This window comes from Asterias amurensis, chromosome 19, assembly GCF_032118995.1.
Source record: "Asterias amurensis chromosome 19, ASM3211899v1".
In the NCBI taxonomy this organism is placed as follows: domain Eukaryota; kingdom Metazoa; phylum Echinodermata; class Asteroidea; order Forcipulatida; family Asteriidae; genus Asterias; species Asterias amurensis.
This window is the reverse complement of record NC_092666.1, coordinates 12,471,600-12,499,579: the sequence shown is the minus strand read 5'-3', so window position 1 is coordinate 12,499,579 and position 27,980 is coordinate 12,471,600. Positions and strand designations below refer to the sequence as shown.

The 27,980-nt window shown below is 39.3% G+C and overlaps 3 protein-coding genes across 3 annotated transcripts in view; 2 read left to right on the top strand and 1 right to left on the bottom strand.

The window, feature by feature from the left end:
- Positions 1-534: 534 nt before the first annotated feature.
- On the top strand, positions 535-8,684 carry LOC139951600 (uncharacterized). The gene is made up of 4 exons (XM_071950568.1): positions 535-753; positions 5,303-6,565; positions 6,868-7,006; positions 7,960-8,684. The coding sequence occupies exons 1-4, from the start codon at positions 564-566 to the stop codon at positions 8,477-8,479; spliced, it is 2,112 nt and encodes a 703-aa protein (XP_071806669.1). The 5' UTR covers positions 535-563; the 3' UTR covers positions 8,480-8,684.
- Positions 8,685-17,475: 8,791 nt separating this feature from the next.
- Positions 17,476-23,136, bottom strand: LOC139951519 (E3 ubiquitin-protein ligase TRIM56-like). The gene is made up of 4 exons (XM_071950450.1): positions 23,077-23,136; positions 19,680-20,954; positions 19,196-19,319; positions 17,476-18,570 (listed from the first exon to the last, which is right to left on the bottom strand). Exons 1-4 carry the CDS (start codon positions 23,120-23,122, stop codon positions 18,192-18,194), a joined length of 1,824 nt encoding a protein of 607 aa, XP_071806551.1. The 5' UTR covers positions 23,123-23,136; the 3' UTR covers positions 17,476-18,191.
- Positions 23,137-23,354: 218 nt separating this feature from the next.
- LOC139951601 (gamma-aminobutyric acid type B receptor subunit 2-like) overlaps positions 23,355-27,980 on the top strand; it is a 40,944-nt gene continuing 36,318 nt past the window's right edge. The window contains exon 1 of the mRNA XM_071950569.1: positions 23,355-23,379. The gene's annotated coding sequence lies outside the window, so the exon portion shown is untranslated. The remainder of the gene's footprint in view (positions 23,380-27,980) is intronic.

Sequence of the window (27,980 nt, the reverse complement as noted above, 5' to 3'; positions counted from 1 at the left end):
AAACCAGTCCATTGGTGTAAAACAATCTGAAGTAGACTGCCTTAATATTAAACTAAAAAAAACTCCTTTCAAATACGTATGGTACACAAGCTTTGCCCGTTGTTGCCGATTTTGTGTCTTTTGCCTAGTTTTATCTCTCTCATTATTAGACTTGTTGACAGGTCGTTTATGCATATCATGCGACTCTCGCGTTGCTACTGTTGTCCGAGACTGCTTCCTCGCGGGAAACTGCTTTTGCGCGAGATTACACTAGGGATTGTCGCAACAGCAGTAGCCTCGCAAGCCAGTAGTCTCGATACAAAGATCACGTCGCGAGATTTCAGCTCGACAAACGACTTGTCCACAAGTCTACCGTCATACAAACAGAGCTACGTGTAGCTTTGACCCAAGGTTGCTGGCGTAGTGTGCCCCGGCCTGGTGCGCGGCACGATTCGGCAACAAAAACTGCACGAACAACGTATATATTGTTTGTGCAGTACATATTACACAGCGAGAACAGTATAGCGCAGTCATGAGTACGGTCGTGTCTTCAACCTCGTGCGTGTGGCTCGAACAAAGTACTCATGTACCGTACCCATGTACCGTACGTGTACCGTACCGTAAAGCAAAGCTACGTGCAGATGTTGTTCTCAACTCTCATCTCTACTACACAACGGCTACGCCCACTGGGACCTCACACCATACTCTTTTTAGACTACCAATTGTATGGTTGCAGCAAAATTTTCATTCCTACCGACTACTTGCTCCTTTCTGGTAAGTCTTTCATCACTTGAAACTTATAATAGGCCTATTGATATCGTTAGTGGGAGTAGTAAGTAGTAGTTAGGAACGGTAGGCGTCGTGTCTGCAATTACGTACAATTATATCAACTGATGCGTCGACGTTATGAGTCGTAGCCGACCGACGGTCTAAGCTCTAGCAGGCCTTGGCAGCAGCTGTCGACTACTATACCAGATCCTTAAAAAAAAAAGCCCATACTTAAAGGCAGTGGACACTATTGGTAGTTACTCAAAATAATTATCAGCATAAAACCTTACTTGGTAGCGAGTAATGGGGAGAGGTTGATGGTATAAAATATTGTGAAAAACGGCTCCCTCTGAAGTGACATAGTTTTCGAGAAAGAAGTAAGTCACGAATTTGATTTCGGGAGACCTCAAGTTTTAGAATTTGAGGTCTCGAAATCAACCATCTAAACGCACACAACTTCGTGCGACAAGGTTTTTTTTTCATATTTTATCTCGCAACTCCGATGATGACCAATCGAGCTAAAGTTTTCACAGGTTTGTTAATTTATGTACATGTTGAGGTACATCAAGTGAGAAGACTGGTCTTTGACATTTACCAATAGTGTGGACTGTCATTGTAAAGATACACTTTTTCTTTATTTACAATTACAACTAGATGGGCATGTTATTATTGAATCACTGGAGAATTAAAGGTTGAATTTGTACATGTTGCTTAACCATGCTTGAATTGCTTTGAATGTCAGGAGGTTGATTTTGTACTGATTTCTGCAACTATAGTAGCCAGTGTAGTTTGTTTAGGATGTGAGAAACTTGAGGATCGGACATTTTTTACCTGTTGCAGCAGCATATTTTGGACTGATTGTATAGACAGTGTGTTTTGAGGCTGGCAGGGCTGGAATTTAACGGCGGCCACGGGCCGCCGTTGCCCTTCAAGTGGCCGTGATGCCCCTTGAAAATAATCAATTATTACGGCATCCCCGCCGGGATATCCATCGGCAGCAGCCTTCTATAACGTATAGAACGTTGGACCCGGAAATGTCCACCATCACACAGTACAGCGCACAGCCACTGACTGGGAACACCATGAAATACAGCCAAACTTCGCCAGGCAGCCTAATTTATTGTCTGCTGACAGCTTAACTATAATAATAGTTCAAGCATTATAATAATTTTATAAGCATTAATTATTATAATAAATGCTTATAATGTAGTTCAACCATTCTTTAAATGTTGGTGGCCCCTCCGAAAATAACAAACTCATTGCTTTCCAGCGGGAGTAACATCAATAAACGAAGAAGGCAGCTGCGCAATTCTTTCTCGATGCTGTGTGAACGTACCATTACAAGAATAGGGGTGTTTAATTTTTACGTCATCGCACATACTAGTATTCATGCGCCCGAGCCTTGAAGTTGTGATTGCGTGCTCGATTTACCAAAGGGGAATTCCCATAAAATGTTATACTACGTGTCATTAAACCATAGGCTAGGCCTGCGAATGAGCTAGATTTTTGAGAAATAAAGCTAAATGGGAGTCAGATGACAATCATTAGTGTCACCTGGAAATAGATTTGTTTTCTTCTTCAAACATTAGAGTATATTATGTTAAGGAGCAATACAATTATTTTTTGAGTTATTGTTTGCAACGAGTTATAATGTTTAAAAAATAGATAAAGTTGTTTGGGGTGACTCCGCGTACCCCTTTTGTGACGTCAATCGAGGCAGACTTTGCCTCGATCGAACATCGAACACACGTACGTGCAAGTACATGCAAGTCCTAGTCGTGAGTTGGCAATTCGAAAAAAAAAGGTTTATTTCTTGCATTTTTCCGGCAATGTCGACCAGGTGTGTTGCTGCTGGAGGCAGCAAAACAACTAAAAATGGGGTCAGTTTGCCAAGTGGTCCGAACAGCGCCCTCTCGGGTCGGGCCTACTTTTAAATTTGTTAATAAAATGGAAACTACATTTAATTAGAGCCTTAGCTAACTGTTTATTCATATTCTACTCGTCAAAACACATATTTAAGTGATAAAAGCTTTATTTTGACAAAATACCACTTCCAGGTGACTTTAAGTTTTTCAAATGCACATTCGTTTCGGGATAAGTTTCCTAGGAAATGGAAGTTTTGTGTGTCACGTGGTACTTTTATTTGCTTGGAGGGGGGTCAAAATTGCCGCCTAAACATCTTCTTGGAACTTGTGTTCGCAAGAATCCAAACTTTATCATTTTTTTTAAAGTACTGTTTGAGCAGAATTTTCAAAGGCAATGGACACTATCGGTAATTACTTAAAATAATTATTAGCATAAAACCTTACTTGGTAACAAGCAATTGAGAGCTGTTGATGGTATACAACACTGTGAGAAACGGCTCCCTCCGAAGTGACGTACTTTTCGAGAAAGAAGTAATTTTCCACGAATTTGATTTCGAGACCCCAGAATTAGATTTTGAGGCTCCGAAATCAAGCATCTGAAAGCACACAACTTCGTGTGATTCTCTCACAATTTTGACGACCAATTGAGGTCAAATTTTCACAGGTTTGTTATTTTATGCATAAGATACACCAAGCAGCGAGAAGACTGGTCTTTGACAAACCAAAGGTATCCAGTGTCTTAAAAGTTTTATTTGTTTTATTGCCAATATCGGACCTCTATTGACCGAATATTATTAGAAAAACTATAGACTGGTATAGGCCATATGGTTCTTTCCCCAAAATGAGATACACAAATGATTATAGCAACCTTAAAGGCAGTGGACACTATTGGTAATTTTCAAAGATAGCCTTCACAGTTGGTGTATCTCAACATATGCATAAAATAACAAACCTGTGAAAATTTGAGCTCAATCGGTCATCGAACTTGCGAGATAATAATGAAAGAAAAAACACTCTTGTCACACGAAGTTGTGTGCGTTTAAATGGTTGATTTCGAGACCTCAAGTTCTAAATCTGAGGTCTCAAAATCAAATTCGTGGAAAATTACGTCTTTCTCTAAAACTATGGCACTTCAGAGGGAGCCGTTTCTCACAATGTTTTATACCATCAATCTCTCCCTATTACTTGTCACCAAGTAAGGTTTTATGCCAATAATTATTTTGAGTAATATACCAATAGTGTCCACTGCCTTTAACGAGCCCACTAGTAATGCCATGTTATTGATATAAGGGGGCCTTCACGGGAGAGTGCTTGTGGGGCCAGTCGCTGCGGCGCTCCGTCCCTCACGACCCTGCACGACCCTGCACCCACACGACTCTTGACTGTGTGGACTCCTTCACGTACCTCGGGTCAACAGTCTCCAGCAATCTGTCACTTGACGCAGAATTGAGCACCCGTCTTGCCAGAGCCGCCGCAGTGATGGCCAGGGTGGCAAAGAGAGTGTGGCTAAATAAGAACCTAGCCGTGCACACAAAAATCCAGGTCTACCAAGCATGCGTCACCAGCACTCTGTTATACGGCAGTGAGGCCTGGACCACCTACATCAGACAAGAAAAACGGCTGAACAGCTTCCACCTGCGCTGCCTACGCCGCATCTTGGGCATTACATGGCAGGAGAAGGTTCCAAACACTGAAGTCCTAGAACGTGCCCACTCAACCAGCATGTTCGCCATGTTGAGCCAGCGCCGCCTCAGATGGCTTGGTCACGTCCATAGGATGGACGCCCGTCGGCCGCCAAGAGCAATCCTTTATGGCGCACTTTCATCAGGCTCCAGGCCAATTGGTGGCCCGTACCTACGATTCAAGGACGTATGCAGACGCGACATGAGGCAGGCAGGCATAGACCCCAACAGCTGGGAGGAAGCTGCTCAAGAACGCAGCGCCTGGAGGCAGACAGTCGCCACAGGGGTCCACCACGCTGAAGAGAGGCGCACTTCCTTGCTGCAGGAGAAGAGGCAGAGGAGGAAATTGCGAGTAGCAGCCCCCACCCCTGTGTCAGCCCCCTCCTCGTATGTCTGCAACAACTGTGGCAGAGACTGCCATGCAAGAATTGGACTTCTCAGCCACAGCCGCAGCTGCAAGAGAGAGGACAACCCCCGAGCGCAGTCCATCGTCAGTATTGACTGACGGATGCCTATTACTACTAGTAATGCCATGCTATTGATATAAGGGGGCCTTCATGGGAGAGTGCTTGTGGGGGCCAGCCGCTGCGGCGCTCCGTCCCTCACGACCCTGCACCCCAAAAGAACGGTCCGTCATCAATGCACGACCGAGGTGGCGGGCGGGGCTCCCGCCCGGCTGGGTTGGGTGCAAAGGCAGTCTTTTCGGCAAAGTACAAAGCCTTAGGCCCTCTTGGGAGAGTGCTAGTGGTTCCAGCTCTGGTTGACCCGGAAAATGGTTTTAAATTTAATTCTAGTTTCATTTTGGATGTTTGTAATTGTGACCCATTTCAAGGTAATTTTTACACATTAATGTGTCAAATTACCCCAGGATTGAGTCGGGCCCAACGGGACAAGGAGCCAAGACGATTCTGACCGAAAGGTGATGTGCAATACTAAAAAAAAAAAAATGTTCTTTATGTTTCGTTTCTAAATTTAAGTTCTAATGTGTCTTTATTTTTTCACACGTAGATAACATGGCGAGTGCATCTGCCGTACTACAGGAAATTGGTAAAGACTTTTTGGAATGTGGTATCTGTTTTGAACGGTACACAAATCCCAAAATCCTCAGTTGCGTTCACAGCTTCTGTGAAAAATGTTTGGTTCAATACTATGGCAACGATGTTGTAAAAACTTGTCCATTATGTCGGCAAGAGACACGACTACCAGTGCCTGGGGGCATCGGTGGCCTCAAGACCAACGGGTTCCTAATCACACTGAGGGAAAAAGTTGAGCTCCAGGAGAAGGTTGCCAAAATAACAGATGGAGCACGACGCACTTGTGAATTGTGTTCTGAGAACGAGGTTACACATCATTGTTTAAACTGCTCTCAGAATATCTGCCAGAGCTGCATGAAAATTCACCCCCGGATCAAAGGTATGGCCGATCACATAGTCGGAACCTTGGAAAATATTTGCAGGGGGAAGGTGACTCTACCAGAGGAACAGAAGGAGGTCACATGCATCAAGCACAAAGGGGAGATCAATCGATTCTACTGTGAGACATGTCATGTCTTGATTTGTCGTGACTGTGTTGTTGTAGACCATTGCAAACCCGAGCATCAGTACATTGATCGCGCGACAGCCTCTTCCAAATACAAGAAAGCTTGGAATGAAATCTTCCCCATGTTCACCAAAGAAATCAAATATTTTAAGAAATGTTTAGAGAATAAATACCCTGCTCGGCAAGACTTCGAAAGAAAAATTGCACAAACAGTGCAGGAGGTAAAGATTGGAGCAGATCAGCTGAGGGACAAGGTGAACGCCGAAGAAGACCGAATTCTTGGAGAGATCCGGGTTCTTAAGAAGGATCATACCACAGCATTTGAAGAACACATCAAATCAATGAAATCTTTGCTTCAGAGGAAACAACATACGCTGACCATTGCAAGAGATGTCACCAACAAAGGCTCAGAAAGCGACTTTCTGTCTTTATTTCCAATCATCAACCAAGACTTGACTTTCTTACGTTGTTATGTCCCCCCTCAAATTGATGCCAATTTCCACTATCAGCGCCTAGATAAGACTGTGTCCATTGAACTAGGCAAACTAGATGTCGGAAGTAAGTGGGAGTTGCGTTGTGAAGTCGGTGGCGATTTGGGGAGGTATGGACCAATGTCGTTTTGGGATGTAACAGCTCTGCGGGGTGATAAGCTTGCAGGAACTACCACTGATGGACGAATGGCTATCTTCAACACTGCTGGTAAAGTTGCAAAAACTATACAACTAGACGGACGTAAGTGTTCTGATAAAATATATTTCGATTAAATTAAATGGTGACAGAAAAAGAGAGAACATTTTACCAATTATGAAACTTTGAAGAAATTTATAAAGATATGGACTGATGATATCTGATGGTCGATTCACAACTGCGGGCGTTGTTTGGGTTTGATTGCGGGTCAAATTCAGCATGCACCAACATTTCACCGCTTTTAAACTAAATTTATTACAGGCAAGCAATACAAACAATTGAAAAATTAATTAAGCTTTTATGCCATCATTACAGGGTGTCTATTATATAATTTTGTTTTATTTCAGGTCAATGTGGCATTGCATCTTTTCACTATGGCCCGGTGGTTGCCGATGGCAACGGAGGTGTTCAGATATACAATGAGGATTTCACGCTAGCTTCTCATCGGTTATACGAAGTCCCACAAGATATAAACCAAAAGAAAAGGTACAGCACATGAATTGAATTCATTTCATCGCATCAACAAATTATTTCGTTACCACCAAACAATCATTCCTTCCGAAAAATACTCATTTTGTTCCCTCAAAATCATTTTGTTTCCTCGTAATACTATTTCATCCCCTCAAACTATTATTTCGTTCCCCTGAAATAGCTACCATCGAATTGCTATTTCGAGGGAATGAAATAGTATTTCGAATGCACGTAACAAATTGAGGTAGCGACATATACTATAGGTTTTCTTTGTCAATTTCGGCAAATGGGCAGCCAGTTTAACCATCAAGCTATTCTATTTTGCGCGAAATCGAATGCTACTGAAAAGGGTAATTCGATTTCGTTTTATGATTAGTTTCATGTAATGTTGCGTCATTCGATTTAACAAAATAATCACTCAATTTCAGAAATCATCAAAGGAGCATTCAATTTCGTAGACGCTTCTTGAGGCGTGTCTGTCACGAAAAAGAATGACGATTTACTAAATTGAACAGAGTGCTAATTTGATTCGACTCAAAACGATATTGAATGGCAGAATTCTGAATTTGAAATGCACTAACAACTGGAGAGGCAAAACAGCTTTTATCCGAACGCATGAAAATGAAATCGACTGCTCATTTGCCGCATTTGACCGAGAAAACCTAGTATTTAGAGGTAGCGAAATACTTTTTAGAGGGAACGAAATAGTTGAGCAGCTGCCGGTAGAGCCTTGTTTGCCATTAAACTTCCAAGTATCATAACCAGCCTGTCACTGTGTTTGATGGTTTGTTTGTTCGCTTTGTAAAGTTGATGTTACTTTCTAATTAAATTAAATCAAATTGATATTATACTATTTTAAGCTGAGTGAGAAGAGAACCGTTGATATCGGAACCAATGAAACAGTATTGCGTGGAAATGAAATATTATTTCAAATAGTTTTTAACATTTAGTTTTAATTGTCCCTTCAGAGGATCCATGAACTACACGAAATCTCGTTTGTTGCAGAAAACATTCACTGACCACACGAGTATTTGTACAAGGAAAGACGGCACTTTACTGTTAGGACATCCCAGAGAAAACATGATAAAAATACACCATCCTGATGGTAGGCAAACTCCGATTACCCGCATATCACTGAAGACACCAACGTTCTTGGCCATTGACTTCAATGACAGAGTGGTTGTCAGTGGCTTCAATAACCAAGTTATTGTTATCGATGACCAAGGTGCTACCCTAGTCACCATCAAACCCACCATGAATGGTCAGCCTGTTATCTACTGCAGGGGCGTATGCTGCGACAGCTCATGTATCTACGTTGTAGTTGGTTATGGTTATGGTAGCCATATCCATCGTTATGATGGTGATGGGAAGTTCCTCTCCTGTATAATTCAGGGTCTGAATCAACCAAATGGAATCACACTCACGGAAGATGGTCAACACTTGGCAGCAGCAGACGATAAAGGAGTGAAAGTTTACCAAAGAGTATAATATTTCGTCCACTGCATTATTTATTAAACTAATCAGTCAGAATGCTTGTTCGCCCCAAACAAGGCAAACTAGCCACCCTTGATGAGTATCTGCAAGAAGGATGCAAATAACTCTGAAATCTTAAAGGAACACGTTGCCTTAAAATCGGTCGAGTGGTCTTTGAAAAGCGTTGGTAACCGTTTGTTATCAAATGCATATGGTTGGAAAGATGTTGTAAAGGTATAATACAACGATTCACACAAACACGCCTCGAAGTTGCACAGTTTTCCTTTTACCTCGTCGACTAACACGGTCGGCCATTAATATGGGAGTCAATTTTTTGACTTTCATAATGGCCGACCGTCGTAGTTCGCAAATTAAATGAAAACCACGCTATTTCGAGGCAAATTTGTGTGGATCATTGTATTCTACTTTTAAAACATCTTTCCAACCATACGCATTTTATAACAAACAGTTATAAACGCAGTTTTGAACTCGTCCGATCCAAGGCAATGTGTTCCTTTAATATGCTTACAAAATCACTAGACAAATTTTATCAAACGGATTCTTAAAAAGGTTAAAGCATACATTAAGCTTCAATCCGATCAAAGGCAACGTGTTCCTTTAAGGTGGGATTGATATTCCTTTTAAAACAGTCGAGCTTGCATATGAATCAGAAAAAAAACATGAACTATTTCTGCAAAGTGTTCCCAAGAGATTCGTGGAATGATCGAACATGTTGGATGGCTCTTTGTATGTTTTCCAGTAAAGCAAGAAGACATATTATGAGAACAAACATGAAGCATGATTTCACGCCCAGACGACTTGCGGAACCACTTCTGACAAAATGTAGCACATTGTGTTCTCTTTAATAAGTTAATATATTTTATATCAAAAGTTATGGCAACCCATTGTTTGAAATAATAATCAATGGTGCAGTTTAATTATAGTTAGAGTCAATACAATTGTAAGGCTAAGAATTTTGAAGAAAAAAGTTGTCTCATTTGCATTCAATCATTGCCACAATACTAACTACGTTATTATTCCAGAAACTTAAAGTCACCTGGAAATAGATTTTTTCTTCTTTCAAACATAAGAGTATATGCTTACGAACAATAAAACAATTATTTTAGTAATTGTTTGTCACGATTTTTGTTTAAAAAATATATAAAGTTGTTTGAGGGGCTGACTCCGCCTACCCCTTTTGTGACGTCAATCGAGGCAGACTTTGCCTGCAATGCGTATAGTAAACACACGTGCAAAGTACATGTACGTCCAAGTCGTGAGTTGGTACATTTCAAAAAGTGTTTTTCTGCATTCAGCAGCAATACACCTGGTCGGCATTGCCGGAAATTTTTTTTTTTTTTTTTGAAACGTACAAACTCACGACTTGGTCCGTACATGTACTTTGCAATTGTGTTTACTCTACGCATTACAGGCAAAGTCTGCCTCGATTTACGTCACGAACAGCGCCCTCTCGGGTCGGGGTCTACTCTTAAGTTTGTAAATAACATAAGAACTGATTGTTTAAAACCTTAGTTAACTGTTTAATTCACATTCCACTCATCAAAACATATGTTAGTGAAAAAATACCACTTCCAGGTGACTTTAAATCGTAACAATTAAATTGTAACAATATTTCTTTGTTAAATGTTAAGACACTTTAGCTTGCAATGTACATTGTCTTGGTATACTCTTAAAACTCTGTTCGGTTTCTGGGTCATAGTGACCCAGAATCTGTGTCAAAATTACTTAAGAAAGGCAGAAAAGGGTCAAACTGACGTAAAATACGAGCTAAATCTCATTTGTTGAATGAGAAGGGGCCCGTAATTTGGGATCCAGGTAAATTCTGACACCGGTGCTTTTAGAGTATTTTCACATTTTTTCAAGGTAACCAGCTTCCATTTTTTAATACTGCTTTTTGACTTCTCTGTTGTCCATGTCTATTTTGCAGCCATTATTATCCAGGTCTAAGTTGCTGTCATTGTTTGAGTTTTTGAGTTGATGTCATTGTTGCTGCCCTTTTCCTTCCCGTTCTTAAAGGGGAGGTAGTCATTCTTAAAGTGGCAATAGCAGCTTCCGATATAGTAAAAGCGTTTGTATAAACATTTCACTCTAAAGTAATTTGGTGATTTAACAAGATATCAGTTTGTTTACTCCGCCCTAACTTTAATTTTAAAAGTGTTACACAATCTCAGATTCAAATTATGGGCATAAAAAACGCACATCAGTTAAAAAAAGGAGCATTCAAAAACAGTCTTTGGCAGGTATGCATCTGGTCTTACATAAAATAGGTTTTCTCTGTCAAATTCGGCAAATCAGCAGTCAATTTCATTATCGTGCGTTCGAATTAAAGCTGTTTTGCCTCTCCAGTTGTTAGTGCGTTTCAAATTCAGATTTCGACCATTCAATTTCGTTCAATTTAGCGTATCGTCATTCTTATTCGTGACACACACGCCTCAAGAAGCGTTTGCGAATTTGAATGCTGCTTTGATGAATTGTTAAATTGACTGATCAAAAAACGAAATCGAATGACCCTTTTCAGTTGCATTCAATTTTGGGCGAAATAGAATAGCTTGGAGGGAGGTTAAATTGACCGAGAAAATCTATATTATACATGTAACTGTTCGTTGACAAGTAGTAAGACTCTACTTAGACTTAAAAAAGAGCTGCCAGGATTGTTGCTAATGGTTTTCACTTATGAAAATTTCATGGTGATGATGATATAATGAGAACTCTTTCTTGGCAGACTTTTGAACAGAGGAGGAATTTCTTTTTAGCCTGCCGTCGATTTCACAAAACTCTTCCTAACTTAAGACTAATCTTAGGACTGTGGACGAGTCCCAACCCTGCACTGTTGCATGCAGACCTTAAGATTAATCCTAAGCTAGGACGAGTTACTCGTCCTAACTAGAGATAAGACGAGTCCTAACTCTTTGTGAAATCGACCCCTGCATTTGTATCATCATCATCATCATCTTCCTATAACTGTGCAGAAACCTCCTCTGGAGTATACTCGCACATTGTTTGAGGTGCAAACTAGCAGGTGCAGACATAAACTCAAGGAATAAAAAGATACGCATACTGTGCAAGTAAAAGCATTTAAGCATTTTGTGTGGGGGATGGATAAAAGTGTTAATGGTTTAGCACCAGACAGACTTGGTAATAATATTGAGATGTACTTTGATGGGCATGTGTTCAATACTAGAAATGCTGATTATCTTCATGTTGTTCTCCCTAATCCTAACATGGAATGTTTTAAGCAATCTTTTAATTATTCTGGTGCTGCTATATGGAATAAATTACCAACTGAGGCCCAAAATGCATCGTATAATTTTTTGGGGTGGTTTAAAAAAATGTATAAATAAATCAATTTTTAAGTATATATTAATCCTCATGTTGTTCTTCTGTTTTTGTTTTTTTTTAATTGTAAATTTTTTTTACTCTGACTGTTTGTATTTTGTTTAAGTAATGTTTTCCCTTTTCCTTTTTCCTTTTTGTATTACACAGGACCATAAAGTAATACAGCTGTTGTGCTGATTATGGTATCATGTAAAAAGATCTTTAAATAAATAAACATTAAATAAATAAATAAATAAATGCATCTATGTATTACATCCCGTAGCTCATTTAATCTGTTATATAATAGCAGTATGTATTGCATTGCAGCTTGTTTTATTGATGTATGTTGTCGCTGATGTTTTGTTGTTGAATAAACGGAGTTGCATAACTCCACATCAAGAAAAAAAAAATACATCACTTTGTGTTTCCGTTTTTCACAGCTGACTTGTAAAAACGCTACTGATTAATAAATATTGTCCTTTTAAAACCTTTTGCCATTTTAAGCGTCATGTTTTGTCCGTTAGTGTATTCTTTCGCATTATTTTATTGCGCTGTTTTATGTAATTTAATGTTTGTATCTCCTGTTAATGGCACTTGCGCTGTGGGATGTGGCTGAAATAAAATATTACAAAAATCAAATAAAATGTTGTTCATTGTTGTTCATTGTTGTTCAAATTTAGTTCTCTTCCACCGTAACGATATTATTCAGTATGAGCATTTGATCTTAGATAAAAAGCTTTCATAAAACTATTGTGTTCATGTTAACCTTTACCAAAAAAAAATCACCTTAAAAATAGCCGGGTACCAGGAAGGTGAGGTTTCTATTGTTTCCTATGGACCAACCACATCAATCAAAGTGCGGTGGATATACCGAACAATACTGTGCATACGTGTGTGATAAAAACTTCGTGCCTAAACTCGTTGCCAAAACACGTACATATTTTGATGTGGAGGCACTTAGAGTTTGATCTCTGACCCTAGGTCATTGACCCTAAATATAGCATAATGTGCTTTATATAGATCACCAATGTAGCCTTTAATCAAGGCGCACGCCGCACGGCGGCGGTACCCCGATATGTTACGTACGAAATAAAAGACCAACGAATCTACACTTCCGAGTCTATTCTCTGACTTTAACTAGGCACAATTTTGTCCTTTTTCAAACGATGTTTGGTCACATTTATCACTATCTGTAAAAATTTATTGGCAGTGCTTGCAACATTATCGAGTACAATGGTTTTTTTTTTATATATTAATTTTAGGTTATTTACTAAGGTAAATTGTTTAACGTAAAAAATGGTTGGGACATTGCAATATCATTACTATTATTATTTAAAATATTTTTTTCAGCTTAAAGATGCTATGTCAGATTTTTGGCCTCAAACATTACAAAATAGATTTCTTTTGAGTGAATGGTATTTCAAAGAGTGTCACCCGCTCTAACGACAAAAAGTTTAACTTTTATTTTTAATGGTCAGGAACCATGACAAAAAATTAAAACGTTTCTTATAATACTCATAAGAATTGGTCACGTGATATATTGTCGGGATCCCGACAAAAACTAATTTTGAGCACTTTATTTCACTGCTACTAATAATTGGCGCACTATTTTGAGCAATGGCTCAAATGAAAGCTTGTAACTTTCTCGACCCCCATCAAAATATCTATTGAATTTTAAATCAAAATTTTGGGATCAAATCGGCCAAAAATCTTTTTTCCACATAATGGTTCTTTGGGAAAAACAAACATTTTCAAGTTGAACTATCACTTCGTTTGTACACTCAACCGTAGATTGATTCGTAAAAACAAACTACACTTCTGTAGAGTGACGTCACAGAAATAGAAAAGCCGTATGCGAAAAATCACCACGTAGTGATTTTTAGTCTAACAATTACCTCACACACACAACCAAATTTAAAACATCAAACTGCACCTCCTCTGCCAAGCATCCTGAAGACGAGCAGAGTTTACTGTTCGAAACTTCGATACCAAACCGGCTCTTCTCAGAGCCAACCATCACACAAACTAAAGAGATTTACACATGGTTGTACCCGCAAGTTTACTATTCATTTATAGTTTCTTCACAAACTGCACGACATCAATGATTAAGGCGCTTTTTTATAGCAGGCGTTTGGTATTTAGTTTAAGGAGAAAAAAGAATGAATATTTTATATAGTACAAGGGCTGTCTAGCCTGAAACAAGGCGAACATTTCCAGAGAAAAAAAATCTTTCAAGAGTAGGAAAAAAAATCATTAAAGAGTAGATTGTACCATACCATGCAAGATATCACCTCATTTTCATGCTCCTTCGCTGCGCTCATACGCATGAAAAACAGTTTCACTTTATTGTAGGACACACAATAAACACACCTTGAAAACATTATTTAGTTTAAATGGTGCACTGATGGGCTCATGTACAAAATGCTATACAGATGTCTTTTCAAATTACTTCTGAAAAGTGCATTCCACCTTTTTCTTTTTTTTTTTCTTTAAATTTGCAATGATTAACAACTGCAACCCTTCAGAAGAATGAATTTTCTGTCAAGAAGATATAAACATTTAATTGATTATGTGAAAACAGCTCGTTTTCCTTGCTCATCTAACAGGACCCATGTGTTTAGTTTTTATATCAAAAATACACGCCAGCCTCTTGGGAGAAATGAACTTTATTTCCCAATTTCTCGTTTCCGTTTTCTATGATTAACATCTCAGAAAAAAAAAAAAATACTTCAAGAAAATGAATTAATTTGTTTTCTTTCGATTTGTGTAAAAACGCGCTTTCTTTGTTTTCTCCATCGCTACAGGGCCCAATGTGTGAAAATTGGATATAAATATACTCTTAAAAAGGAACTGCAAATTGTTTGAAATTAATTTTTTGTTCACTTTTTTAATGAATGTACAGACCCCAGAACAAGAAAAATTATTAAAGAACATTTTATTTAAAAAACATGCATTGATTAATACTGAAAACAGCTTGTTTTACCCCAGCTCAGGAAATGTCGTGGCCGAGCGGTTAAGAGCACCGAATTCAAACTCTGGTGTTTCTGATCAGCAGAGTGTGGGTTCGAATCCCCATCCGTGACACTTGTGTCCTTGGCAAGACAATTAAACCATTGCTTCGTCCTTTGTCTCATGTGTTTTGTAATGCATGTAAAAGAAATGCAGTGCCCTTATCAAAAAAAAAGAAAGGGTTTGCCCAAGTGTTCCTGGCTGTGGCTGCTGTATGCGCTGTAGCACCTTTTTAACTCTTATAAGGTGCTAAATAATTGGGTCTCAAAATTACTCACTGCAATTACCAATCTTTCTGAAAGTTTGTATATACTCAGCGCCTTGAGTACCTTGGTTGGTAGATACGTGCGCTATATAAGACTTCGATAGTATTATTATATAATTATTATTATATTATGCTGACATCTGATAACAATAAACATATATACTCACATTTAAATTCTCCGAAGAAGGATTTTTTTAATTATTTATAATTGCACCCTCAGAAGAAAAAAACAAATATAGCTTAAAGGATTTGGGTCTTTTTTGTATGACACAAAACAACTTGTTCACAGATTTACATTAAAGGAACACGTTGCCTTGGATCGGTCGAGTTGGTCTTTGAAAAGCGTTTGTAACCGTTTTTTATAAAATGCATATGGGTAGAAAGATGTTGTAAAAGTAGAATACAATGATCCACACAAACATGCCTCGAAATTGCGTGGTTTTCCTTTTACCTCGTCGACTAACACGTCGGCCATTTATGGGGGTCAAAATTTTGACTCCCATAAATGGCCGACCATGTAAGTTCGCACAGTAGAAGGAAAACCCCGCAATTTCGAGGCAAACTTGTGTGGATCATTGTATTCTACTTTTAAAACATCTTTCCAACCATATGCATTTTATAAAAAACGGTTACAAACGCTTTTGTTTTAACCAACTCGACCGATCCAAGGCAACGTGTTCCTTTAAACTTACACCGTTTGAAGATAATGTTGTTAGAAAGCTTGCCTTGAAATGTTAGTTACTGAGGTGCTGTAGTTTTTGAGAAATGAGTAAAACAAGTCACACAATTTTTTGTCTCACTGTCAGTGAGACGAAAATTATTTTGCATTTAAAAACGTATTAATAACCAGTTATGTTATGTTATGGTAAAATACCATAACTAGTCAATACGTTCACATGCTAAAACTAAGACTAAATTAATTTGTGTGACATTGTTTTACCCATTTCTCAAAAACTGAAGCACCTCAGCAAGTAATATTTTAAGGGAAGCTTTCTATTATTATTATCTTCAAACTGTTAAAGTTTGAAATTAATGTAAGTCTTTGGACATTGTGTAAAAGAACCCAGACCCATGCCTTGTTTAGATACAGGTCCACGGTGTGTTGGAATTTGATAACTTTAATTATACGTATGCAGCTTTCCCCAGAAGACGATCAGAGCATACTGATCGAAACGTCGAGTTGAAGAACCGTGACCCCAACTCATTTAGAGATTATCATTAAATGGTGTTAACGCTAACCTTTAAATTAAATTTTTGTTTAACTTATTTAATTTTTATTAATGATATTTGCTGACCTTCAGATGATAGAAATAGCTTTAAAAAGATGAAATAACATTATGGTTTAATTAGTGTCATTTGCTCGGCTCACATGAGGCCCATGTGTGTAAAATTTGTATCAAAATATTCGCTTTCCTCATGAGATGTAATGAAATCGTTCATAAATGTCTTTCTTTTTTTCATTTGTTTATGATTGATAGCTGCAGACCATCAGAAGAAAATAATACTTCAAGAACATGTGAACAATTTTGTTTCATGTTTTGCGTTTTCCTTGCCATTGTGAGCTGCGGAACGAAATTTAATATCATACGCCCTACTCGCTAGCTTCCCGATATGGAATGAAAGTTTGTTTCTAATTTCTTCATTCCAATTTGTTTTAAGGATATATCTGCAGACCTTAAGCCTAATATGTTTTGATCAGTGTAAACAGCGCGTTCTCCTCGCCACTGTCTGCTGAAAGACCAACATTTGATATGTTAGCCCACTCTCGAGGTGGAACGAATTTGTTTCTTCAAATTTTTTCATTCATTTTTTGTAAGCGATATATCAGTGTAAACAACGCGTTTTCCTTGCCACTATCTGCTGGAGGACCACAAATTGATTGGCTAGCCTCTCAAGATGGAATGAAAATTTGTTTCAAATTCCTTCATTTAATTCCCCCCAGCGATATAGCAATGCAAACAGCGCGTTCTCCTTGCTACTGTATGTTGGAGGACCACAGATTGATTAGCCTCTCAAGATTGATTGAAAACTTGTTTCAAATTTCTTCATTTCATTTCTTTTCCAGCGATATATCAGTGTAAACAGCGCGTTCACCTTGCCACTGTATGTTGGAGGACCACGTTTTGATAGGCTAGCCTCTCAAGATGGAATGAAAATGTGTTTCAAATTTCTTCATTTCATTTCTTTTCCAGCGATATATCAGTGTAAACAGCGCGTACTCCTTGCCACTGTCTGCTGGAGGACCGAAATTTGATAGGCTATAACCTCTCGAGAAGTAAACAAAACAAGTAAACATGTACTTTATAAAGATTTATTTGGTCAATGACCTAATATGGTCAGAGGTAAAACTCAAAGTGTCCCCCCCCCCAAAAAAAAAAAAAAAAAAAAAACTGTACCGGAGAGGCGTAGAGTTTAGGCGCGAAACTTTGATGACGAAGTGCACAGTTTTGTTCGCTATATCCGCCGCACCTTGAAGGGTTTGGTCTTTAGGGAACAATAAAAGCCTCTCCTTCCTGACAGCGTTTTTTAACCACAGAGAGGGTTTTTGTACTGACATTGCCAAATCTTGTCTTTTGATAAGACTATGTTACAACACCTTTTGAGAACCGATCCAATAGGGAACATGTGCATAATAAAATATGCTTCCTGGTACCTGAGAATTTTTTAGAAGGTTTTGTTGCAAGGTTTTAAATGAAACACAATAATTTTGTATCGGCTTTTACCTAGCATCAAAAGCTTATACTGTGAATAACATCTAAGGCATTGGTTTTTGACAGTATATAGTTACTATGGAATAGAATTACAATTTTTAAGCTGCACAATAACAGGTGATACAATGTAAAAACTTTAAAAAAACGCAATAAAATAATATAAAATATTACAAAATATGACGATTATTAAAGTGGTGAATTTCTTTTTTTTTTACACCAAAATATTTCATGATCAGTCGCAATTTTACAAGTCAGCTTGGAAAAGGGGAAATCACAGAGTGATGTAGTGTAAACGATTATCATTTTTTGTAACTGGCGGCGTTGTTATGCCCGAAATTTAAATCTGAGATTGTGTAAAACGTTTCAGATTCAAGTTGGGGGGGGGGCATAAATCTCGCAGTGGAGATTATACGGCTCGGTAAATTTTCACTATTTTGCCGTCTACTACTGTCAAGTGATGACCATCTTCCGTGAAGGTGATTCCATTTGGATGACTCAAGCCCTGAATTATACAGGAGAGGAACTTCCCATCACCATCATAACGATGGATATGGCTATCATAACCAGAATCAGAGTCAAGTACTTTGACAACTGCAACGTAGATACCTGAGCTGTGGCAGCATACGCCCCTGCAGTAGCTGACAGGCTGACCATTCATGGTGGGTTTGATCAATATCATATTTCTGCTGGGATAACCTACCAGAAGAGTGTCGTCTTTCCTTACACAAATACTCGTGTGGGCAGCGAACATTGGCTGAAAAGAAAGATGTGTCCAGGAGTGTAAGCTGAAGGGGCAATGAAAAAGTTTGAAAATGTTTTAAAAAAACTATTTTAAAATTGCATTCCAACGAAATATTATTTCATTAGTTCCGATATCAACGGTTCTCTTCTCACTCAGCTTTAAATAATATAATGACAATTTCGTTTAGATCGAAAAGTCAACTATACAAAACTAACTAAGAAACAAAAGGACACAATTATAACAGGCTGGCCATGATACTTGGAAACTTAATGGCATACAAAGTGTCCACGGAAGCTGCTCAACTATTTAGTTCCCTCTAAATAGTAATTCGCTGTACCACTAAATAGTATTTCGCTACCTCGAAATACTACTACTGTCACTCGAAATGCTATATCATTCCCCCTAAATAACAATTCGAGTGAACGAAATAGTTATTTCGGGGGAAAGATTCAGGGGTAAACGTTATTTTCGAGGGAACATATTTTGTTAAAAATAATTCAGGTGAACGGATATTAGTTTGAGGGGATGATGTAGTATTATGAGGAATTACATTTTTTCAAGGGAACAAATGAGTATTTTGGGGGAAGGAAATATCATTTTGTGGTAACGAACTATTTATTTGGCGGGATGAAACGAATATAATTCATGTTTTGTAACTTTTCACTTGCCTTAGTTCTAAAGGGACTACGCAGAACCGAGAGGCTAGCGTGAAATCATGATTGTATATCTGAACGTTTCCGTCGTCATCAGCAACCACTGGGCAAGAGTGAAAAGATGCAATGCCATAATGACCTGAAATGAAAACAAATAGAATAGACACTCTGGAATGATTGCATGAAGGCTTAATTAAATTTCCAATTGTATTGGTTGCCTGTAAAACATTTAGTTTATAAGCGGTGACATGTTGGTGCGTGAATTCGGTCAGCAATCAAACCCACACAACGCCCGCAGTCGTGAGTATAGACCATCAAATATCAGTTCATATATTTAAAGAGTTTTTCATAATACTGCTTAAAGATGAAATGTCTGGGGTTTTTTCTTCACGGCTTTAATCAAAAGGTTTTCAGTCTCGTAAAACATAATTTGAAGTTTCTGGTCTTCACCGCAACAAAGCTTCAAGTGAAATAACTTGTTTTTCGTCAGAACACTTACGTCCAGAGGGAAGTTTTATAGTTTTCTCAAGTCCACCACCAGTGTTGAAGATAGCCATTCGTCCATCAGTGGTAGTACCTGCAAGCGTATCACCCGGCAGAACTGTTACATCCCAAAACGACATTGGTCCATACCTCCCCAAATCGCCACCGACTTCACAACGCAACTCCCACTTACTTCCGAGATTAAGTTTGCCTAGTTTAATGGACCCAGTGTGATCGAGGCGCTGATAGTGGAAATTGGCATCAAATTGAGGGGGGACATAACGACTTAAGAAATTCAAATCTTGGTTGATGATTGGGAATAAAGACAGAAAGTCGCTATCTGAGCCTTTGTTGGTGACATCTCTTGCGATGGCCAGCGTATGTTGTTTCCTCTGAAGCAAAGATTTAATTGACTTGATGTGTTCTTTAATTGCTGCGGTACGATCCTTCTTAAGGACCCGGATCTCTCCAAGAAGTCGGTCTTCTTCGGCTTTCACTTTGTCCCTCACCCAATCTGCTCCCTTCTTTACCTCTTTCACTGTTTGTGCAGTTTTCCTTTCAAATTTTTGCTGAGCATTGTATTCATCCTCTAAACATATTTCAGAATATTCGATGTTACTGCTGAACACGGGGAAGATTTGTTCCCAAAACTTCTTGTATTTGGCTGAAGCTACCGCGCGATCAATGTACTGATGTTTGGGTTTGCAATGGTCTACAACAACACAGTCACGGCAGATCAAGACATGACATGTCTCACAGTAGAATCGATTGATCTCACCTTTGTGTTTGTTGCACGTGTACTCCTTTTGTTCCTCTGGTAGGGTAACTTTTCCCTCGCGAATATCTTCCAAGGTTCCGACTGTGTGATCAGCTGAAACTTTGATTCGCCTGTGACTTTTCATGCAGCCCTGACAGATATTCTGAGAGCAGTTTAAACAATGATGTGTAACCTCGTTCTCAGTACATATTTCACATGGCATTTTACGTTCTGCTTTGTCTGATGATGTTTTGGCAACCTTCTCCTGGAGCTCGATTTTTTCCCTCAATGTTATTATGAACCCATTGGTCTTGAGGCCACTGATGCCCCCTGGCACTGGTAGTCGCGTCTCTTGTCGACACACTGGACACGTTTTTACAACATCGTTGCCATAGTATTGAACCAAACATTTTTCACAGAAGCTGTGAACGCAGCTGAGGATTTTGGGATTTGTGTAACGTTCAAAACAGATACCACATTCCAAAAAGTCTTTACCAATTTCCTGTAGTACTGTAGATACACTCGCCATTTTATCTAAATACAAATATAAGAACTTAAATTGAGAAACGAAAAAATAAAGAACATTTTCTGAAGTATTGCACAGCATCTTTCGGTCAGAATGACCCGGATCCTTGTCCCGTGGGGCCCGACTCAATCCGGGGTCAATCAAAATTACTTGAAATGGGTCAAAAGTACACAGAATCAAAACACAAATCGCATTTAAAACCTTTTTCTGGGTCAGACAGAGCTGAAAAGTGGATTAAGACCACGAGGCATTCTCTCTCGAATGCCTCCGACTCGGAGGACCGTCTTCGCACCAAGTCAAGGCCGTGTCCCAGGCTCCCAACCCAGCCGGGCGAAAGCCCCGCCCACCTCCTCGGTCGTGCTTTAGCAACGGACCGTGTCTTCAGTGCAGACTCTTAGGGGACGGAGCGCCGCTGGCCCACACGAGCACTCTCCCACAAGGGCCACTCGAACTGAACTAACTCTAAATACACGAATACAGGTGTAGAACCCCCACCTCCTAAATTGTCATTTTGCCCCCCCCCCCTAAATTTGGAACTAATGCCCCCATTGAATTATTCAACAGCTGCTTGCTAGCCCCTTTGTGTCAATAGCCAATTTTTAACCTTTACATAAGCCTCACTATATGTGCACCACACACAGCATGCAGTTGTAGCGAGTGCACAACAGAAATTAAAAGTGTGAAGCCATACTTACTGTGATTTCCTTTCTATACAAGTATATGTAGATTTTCCCTTTCAAAACTTAACAAGTGGAGATTGCTATGGTATTATTCTTTATTGTTTTAACAAGGGATAAGAAGGATTTATGTCCTCAAACTTCGCCATAACTTTCACTTTCACCATGAACTAGTCGTACACATTATGAGTGTGTAGAGCTTTACATGTAACAAAAGTTGGCTAAAACTGTGATATTGCAGTGAGTGCACAACAGAATTAAAAAGTGTGAAGTCCTTCTTATTGTGTTTTCTATGAAGCCCCATTGGTGCCACTTGACAAGTGCATAATGTTTCACTGAATGAGATGTATTTCACAGCACCGCCACTTATATCTTGCGGCCGCCACTTAGTATCTTGCGGCCGCCACTTAGTATCTCGCGGCCGCCACTTATTATCTTGTGGCCGCCACTTATTATCTTGCGGCCGCCACTTAGTAAGTTGCGGCCGCCACTTATTATCTTGCGGCCGCCACTTATTATCTTGCGGCCGCCACTTATTATCTCGCGGCCGCCACTTAGTATCTTGCGGCCGCCACTTATTATCTTGCGGCCGCCACTTAATATCTTGCGGCCGCCACTTATTATCTTGCGGCCGCCACTTAGTAAGTTGCGGCCGCCACTTATTATCTTGCGGCCGCCACTTATTATCTTGCGGCCGCCACTTATTATCTCGTGGCCGCCACTTAGTATCTTGCGGCCGCCACTTATTATCTTGCGGCCGCAACTTAGTAAGTTGCGGCCGCCACTTATTATCTTGCGGCCGCCACTTAATATCTTGCGGCCGCCACTTATTATCTTGCGGCCGCCACTTATTATCTTGCGGCCGCCACTTATTATCTCGCGGCCGCCACTTAGTATCAGTCTCTTTCTGAGCCTAATTTCAACTCCCTCTGGATCTAAAATTTTCAGCAGCAAACGTACAGTTTCCCTGTCCACGGTCAGCCCAGCTTGAACACATTTCGAATGCAGCCATCTGTATCCTTGGTGATTTCCTTGGTCTGTTTGAGTTTTAACAATAAATTTCCCAATGTTGCATGTACAAGTTCAACCTTTAATTCGCCGCTGACAAAATAAACACAGGCCTAATCTAGTTAAAGTTGTAAATAACAAAATGCATTTTTACAATGATGTTCGGAATACAAGGCCCGAGTATAATATGCAACCATTCATCGATATAGAAATGAACCTAAAATACTTTTCTGGTTGTCGAATGCAGCTGCCAAAAGGCGTATACCCAGAGCAAAGACCGTCAGTCCGCTACTAACGTCGACATGCGTCGACACAGCAGTTTGGTACAATTTTTACGTAATATTGCAGACTTGACGCAAATATAAGCGTCTTCTTACATTCCCAACTACTACTCCTACGGTATAATAGGCCTACCGGTATTAAAAGTTACAAGCGAAGGACTTACCGGAAAAGATCGAGAAGTCTTGAGGAAGGAAAATGGCTACAACCATACAACGGGTATTAGAGTCTGTTGTGATGTCACATTGGGGGTGTATCCGTTAATCTGCAAGTAGCTCTTTTTTGTAATGTAGACTTGTGGACAAGTCGTTTAACGAGCTAATAGCATACCAACTCTCTGTCTGCAACTCTCTCGACGTGATCTTTGTACCGAAACTACGTACTGGCTCGCTCGCGTGGCTCCTGCTTGTGCGACTACGTCCCCAGTATAATCTCGCGCAACAGTAGCAACCCGAGAGTCGCATATGAGGTGCTTACCACAACAAACATTATCGACCTGTCAACAAGTCTATGATAATGTAAAAATAGGCAACTGATTCAGAATCGGCAACAATGGGCAAAGCTTGTGTATTCTATTTGTACGCATGATCATCAATCTTCATCAACATGCATTGCGTGGATTTTTTAGTTAGTTTAATATTAAAGGCAGTGGACACTATTGGTAATTACTCAAAATAATTATTAGCATAAATCCTTTCTTGGTGACGAGTAATGGGGAGAGGTTGATGGTATAAAACATTGTGAGAAACGGCTCCCTCTGAAGTGCCATAGTTTTCGAGAAAGAAGTAATTTTCCACGAATTTGATTTTGAGACCTTAGATTTAGAGCTTGAGGTCTTGAAATCAACCATCTAAACGCACACAACTTCGTACGACAATGGTGTTTTTTCTTTCATTATTATCTCGCAAGTTCGATGACCGATTGAGCTCAAATTTTCACAGGTTTGTTATTTTATGCATATGTTGAGATACACTAACTGTAAAGGCTAGTCTTTGACAATTACCAATAGTGTCCACTGCCTTTAAAGGAACACGTTGCCTTGGTTCGTAAGAGTTGGTCTATAAACAGCGTTTGAAACCGTTTGTTATGGGTAGAAAGATGTTTTAAAAGTATGGTTTTTACCCATACACCGATGTGTTTTAAGCACTGTATACTCAGTACTTTCCCGAGTCCTGTGAAAAAATATCACAGGCATGTTACTCGGGTGGGATTCGAACCCACGACCCTTGCAATTCTAGAGCAGTGTCTTACCAACTAGACTACCGAGGTTGCCCGGTAGCTAGAGGCAGTTCGAATCCTATGTTTTGGCAGCGGGTACCGCAACGATATAATAGATGTTAAATTTGCATCGGGGATAAAGAATATTAATTTTGGTTTTAAATGAGACAGGTAATTACACGTAATGGCTTTACGCCGTACGTAATCAATGTTTGGGTTTTCTATGAGTGCTATATAGGTAGTGAATCCAAACGTGGATACAAAGGTGGCAGCATTTTTCAAACAAAAACTGCAAAACTATTTTACAAATAATACGCTGAAGACTGCATTCAGTAATCTGATGTTGCTGCTGCAAAAGCTCTTGGCCCATAAAATTAAAGGCAGTGGACACTATTGGTAATTACTCAAAATAATTCTTGGTGACGAGTAATAGGGAGAGGTTGATGGTATAAAACATTGTGAGAAACGGCTCCCTCTGAAGTGACGTAGTTTTCGAGAAAGAAGTAATTTTTCACGAATTTGATTTCGAGACCTCAGATTTAGAATTTGAGGTCACGAAATCAAGCATATGAAAGCACACAACTTCGACGACAAATTGAGCTCAAGTTTTTACAGGTTTGTTACTTTATGCATATGTTGAGATACACCAAGTGAGAAGCCTGGTCTTTGAAAATTACCAATAGTGTACATTGTGTTTAATGAAAGTATCTTATCTGAATACGGTATTTTATCGGAAGCCATGATAAGTCATGCAAACAGGAGACATGTCTTGTCTTCAGTGTAGTGATTTTAAATCATACTTTTGCGTAACAAGCACTTATTATAGACCAATCTTCTTAATCTGAATGATTTAGTTGACAAACCATCCTAATAGACCCTTCCCATGAAGTATGTAAATTGCCCACAGCGCGTGCGCACTAACATTTTGGTTGGCAAAATGAGGGAAAATCGCGCTGTTTTGTACATAGACCTTATCGCAAATACCAATGCGCAAGCGCAGACTGTTGAATGAGGTGCATTGTGGGATAGATATGAATCAAATTTTGCTACCAGCTAGACCACAATGCATCTAATTCCAAGCTTTACGCGCGCGCCCCAGTATTTGCGAAAAGGTCTATGGCTAATGGCTGCGTGACGCAGACGTGATTGCGCGTCTGCTTAGTGCACAACTCTACGGTGTTTGCCAACCAATAGGGTCTGTACGCATGCGTAAATGTAATTAGCATATTTCATGGGAAGGGTCCATTGAAACATCCCACCAACTTTTCAGTTTCGTAAACTTGGGGAAACCCACGTAAAGGACTGGAAACCCAATCTACACGCAAGGCTCCAATCCGGGAATCGAACAAGAGTCCACAGGAACGAAGTGCATGGACAGAGACCAGGGCCCAATTTCATAGAGCTGCTTAAGCACACAATTTTGCTTAAGCAAAAAAATCCTTGCTTAGTAAAATCAGATTACCGGCCAAGACTCCACTCAATTGTTATGCTAAGCAAACACCAGCTAAATACCAGTCACAAGCAATGTATATGGCATGACATTTTTGCAAGTAACATGTGTAAAACAAGCGAGCTATTTTCGTGCTTAAGCAAATTTTTTGCTTAAGCAGCTCTATGAAATTGGCCCCTGAGGTAACCTGTATGCCTCTTGTCTAGTTTTTTTTTCAAGTCGGCCCTGCTCGTTGTAGATTATATAAATTTTTTGCCATTTTTATGATGACTTGTCTAGCCTGAAACAAGTCGAACATTTCCAGAAAAAATCCTTAAAGAGTAGAAAAATCCTTAAAGACACTGGACACTATTGGTAATTGTCAAAGACCAGTCTTCTCACTTGGCGAATCTCAACATATGCATAAAATAACAAACCTGTGAAAATTTGAGCTCAATTGGTCGTCCAAGTTGCGAGATAATAGTGAAAGAAAAAACACCCTTGTCAAATGAAGTTGTGTGCGTTTAGATGGTTGATTTCGAGACCTCAAGTTCTAAACTTGAGGTCTCGAAATCAAATTTGTGGAAAATTACTTCTTTCTCGAAAACTATGGCACTTCAGAGGGAGCAGGTGATTGTTTAACAAGTAGGAATATTTACCGAGTACAAGGGCTAAGTTACATGTATACTATTGGCTCTAATCATGGAGCAAGAGTTTATTGCTCCATGCTCTAATACAGAGTCAGGCTATTTAATGAAAATTTTCCAGATTTTACCAAGGGCAGGGAAAACCGGAAACAACACTTAAATATGAAGAATATCATGCCTGTTAATAGCCAGTAAAAGCTTCCGGCCTCGTGACTTTTTGAAAGGATCAGATACGGGCGGTTAAGATGGTCACAGTGTCCCATCTATTTTTATCTTACGTATTCTTTTAAAGGCACTGGACACGTAATATAGGTAATATTATCAAACCAGGGGTGGATTTCACAAAGAGTTAGGACTCGTCTTATCTCGAGTTAGGACGAGTAACTCGTCCTAACTTAGGATTAATCTTAATATCTGCATGCTACAGTGCAGGGTTGGGACTCGTCCTAATTCCTAAGATTAGTCTTAAGTTAGGAAGAGTTTTGTGAAATCTACGGCAGTATTCGTACTCGGTGTATCCGAACATGTGCATAAAATAACAACCCTAGCCTGTGGAAATTTTGGTTCAAGTGGTCACGATGATAGAAAAAACACCCTTGTTGCATTACTTTTTATTATTTTTGTGTTGAATTACTTTTTGCATTACTTTCTGTGCTTTCCCGCTCAATAACAGGCTGAAGTATTTTATTATTTGAGTGAGAAATTACCTCTTTCTCAGAAACCACGTTACTTCAGAGGGAGCCGTTTCTCACTATGTTTTTAAATACTATAATATGTTTTGTATCTTGGTCAGGGTGCTAGTCAGCATTGCCAAGTGTTTAGAGTGTTGTTGTTGTTGTTTATTCGATGTTATCAATTTGCTTACAGACTAGCCACAGTGCATTATACACAAAAAGCAAACGAGGCATCTTGCATAAGAAAACGTGCATAACACGAGTGAAAAACCTAAACTGCAACCACATCGGTCAAGAGCATGCAACGAAGCGTGTCCTTAAAGGCATTTATTTTAGCTGAAAGCTCCTTTTATAAATCCACGGATGGATGGACGTTCGTACTCCTCGAGTGCAGCATAAGGTCAAATGAAAAAACCAAAAATGTTTAGCGCCCCGCCCCTCTTTTTTCCCGGTTTTTTTTATATTCCTCTTTCTTTCTTTTTTTAAACAAGGTTACACATTAACAATCTTCGACAATATTTGTATTATTTATTTAAATACAGCCGAGCCGATTAACTTTAAAAAATAAGTCAGGCGGCCATAACAAAAAAGGCAGGACGCTAAACATGTTCTGCTTTTGTGCCTAAAGCGTTAAACCTAACTTATTTCTGCTTGGACAAAAGGACAATACGTTTCAACTATTCGTAGTAATATGAAAGCAATACAAAAGGAACTATTGCAGAAGAGGTTTTCGTAGCTTTCTTTTGTGCTACTCACAAGATTGCGGAAAAAATTCCTTTTTGTATTAACGGCTTCAAGGCAGAGAGCATTGAGGCTGTTTTCAAGCTCTATGCAAAAAACAAAACCTCCTGACGTAGGCTATGGCTATGGCAGAAAGAATACAAATATCTCCTTTATAAAATGTGTTGCTTTTGTTTGGTGAGTGTCAAAGACAAGTTTTTTTCATAAGTATATCTCAGCATAAAGTAACATACTTGTGCAAATTTAAACTCATTGGTCATCGAAGTTGTGAGAGAATGATAGAAGAAAAAAAACACCGTTGTCGCACAAGTTGTGCTTTCATATTCTTGAATTCGAGACCTCAGCTGCTCAGGTCTCGAAA

Bases quoted from the DNA above. Each gene is read 5' to 3' on its own strand.
- LOC139951519 (XM_071950450.1), bottom strand. From the start codon at position 23,122: ATGGTTGTAGCCATTTTCCTTCCTCAAGACTTCTCGATCTTTTCCG. The intron at 20,955-23,076 runs GTAAGTCCTTCG...ATTTGTATTTAG, and splicing joins AGACTTCTCGATCTTTTCCG to ATAAAATGGCGAGTGTATCT. The intron at 18,571-19,195 runs GCAAGTGAAAAG...TTGCCCCTTCAG, and splicing joins GTAGTCCCTTTAGAACTAAG to CTTACACTCCTGGACACATC.
- LOC139951600 (XM_071950568.1), top strand. From the start codon at position 564: ATGTACCGTACCCATGTACCGTACGTGTACCGTACCGTAAAGCAAAGC. The intron at 6,566-6,867 runs GTAAGTGTTCTG...GTTTTATTTCAG, and splicing joins AACTATACAACTAGACGGAC to GTCAATGTGGCATTGCATCT. The intron at 7,007-7,959 runs GTACAGCACATG...TTGTCCCTTCAG, and splicing joins GATATAAACCAAAAGAAAAG to AGGATCCATGAACTACACGA.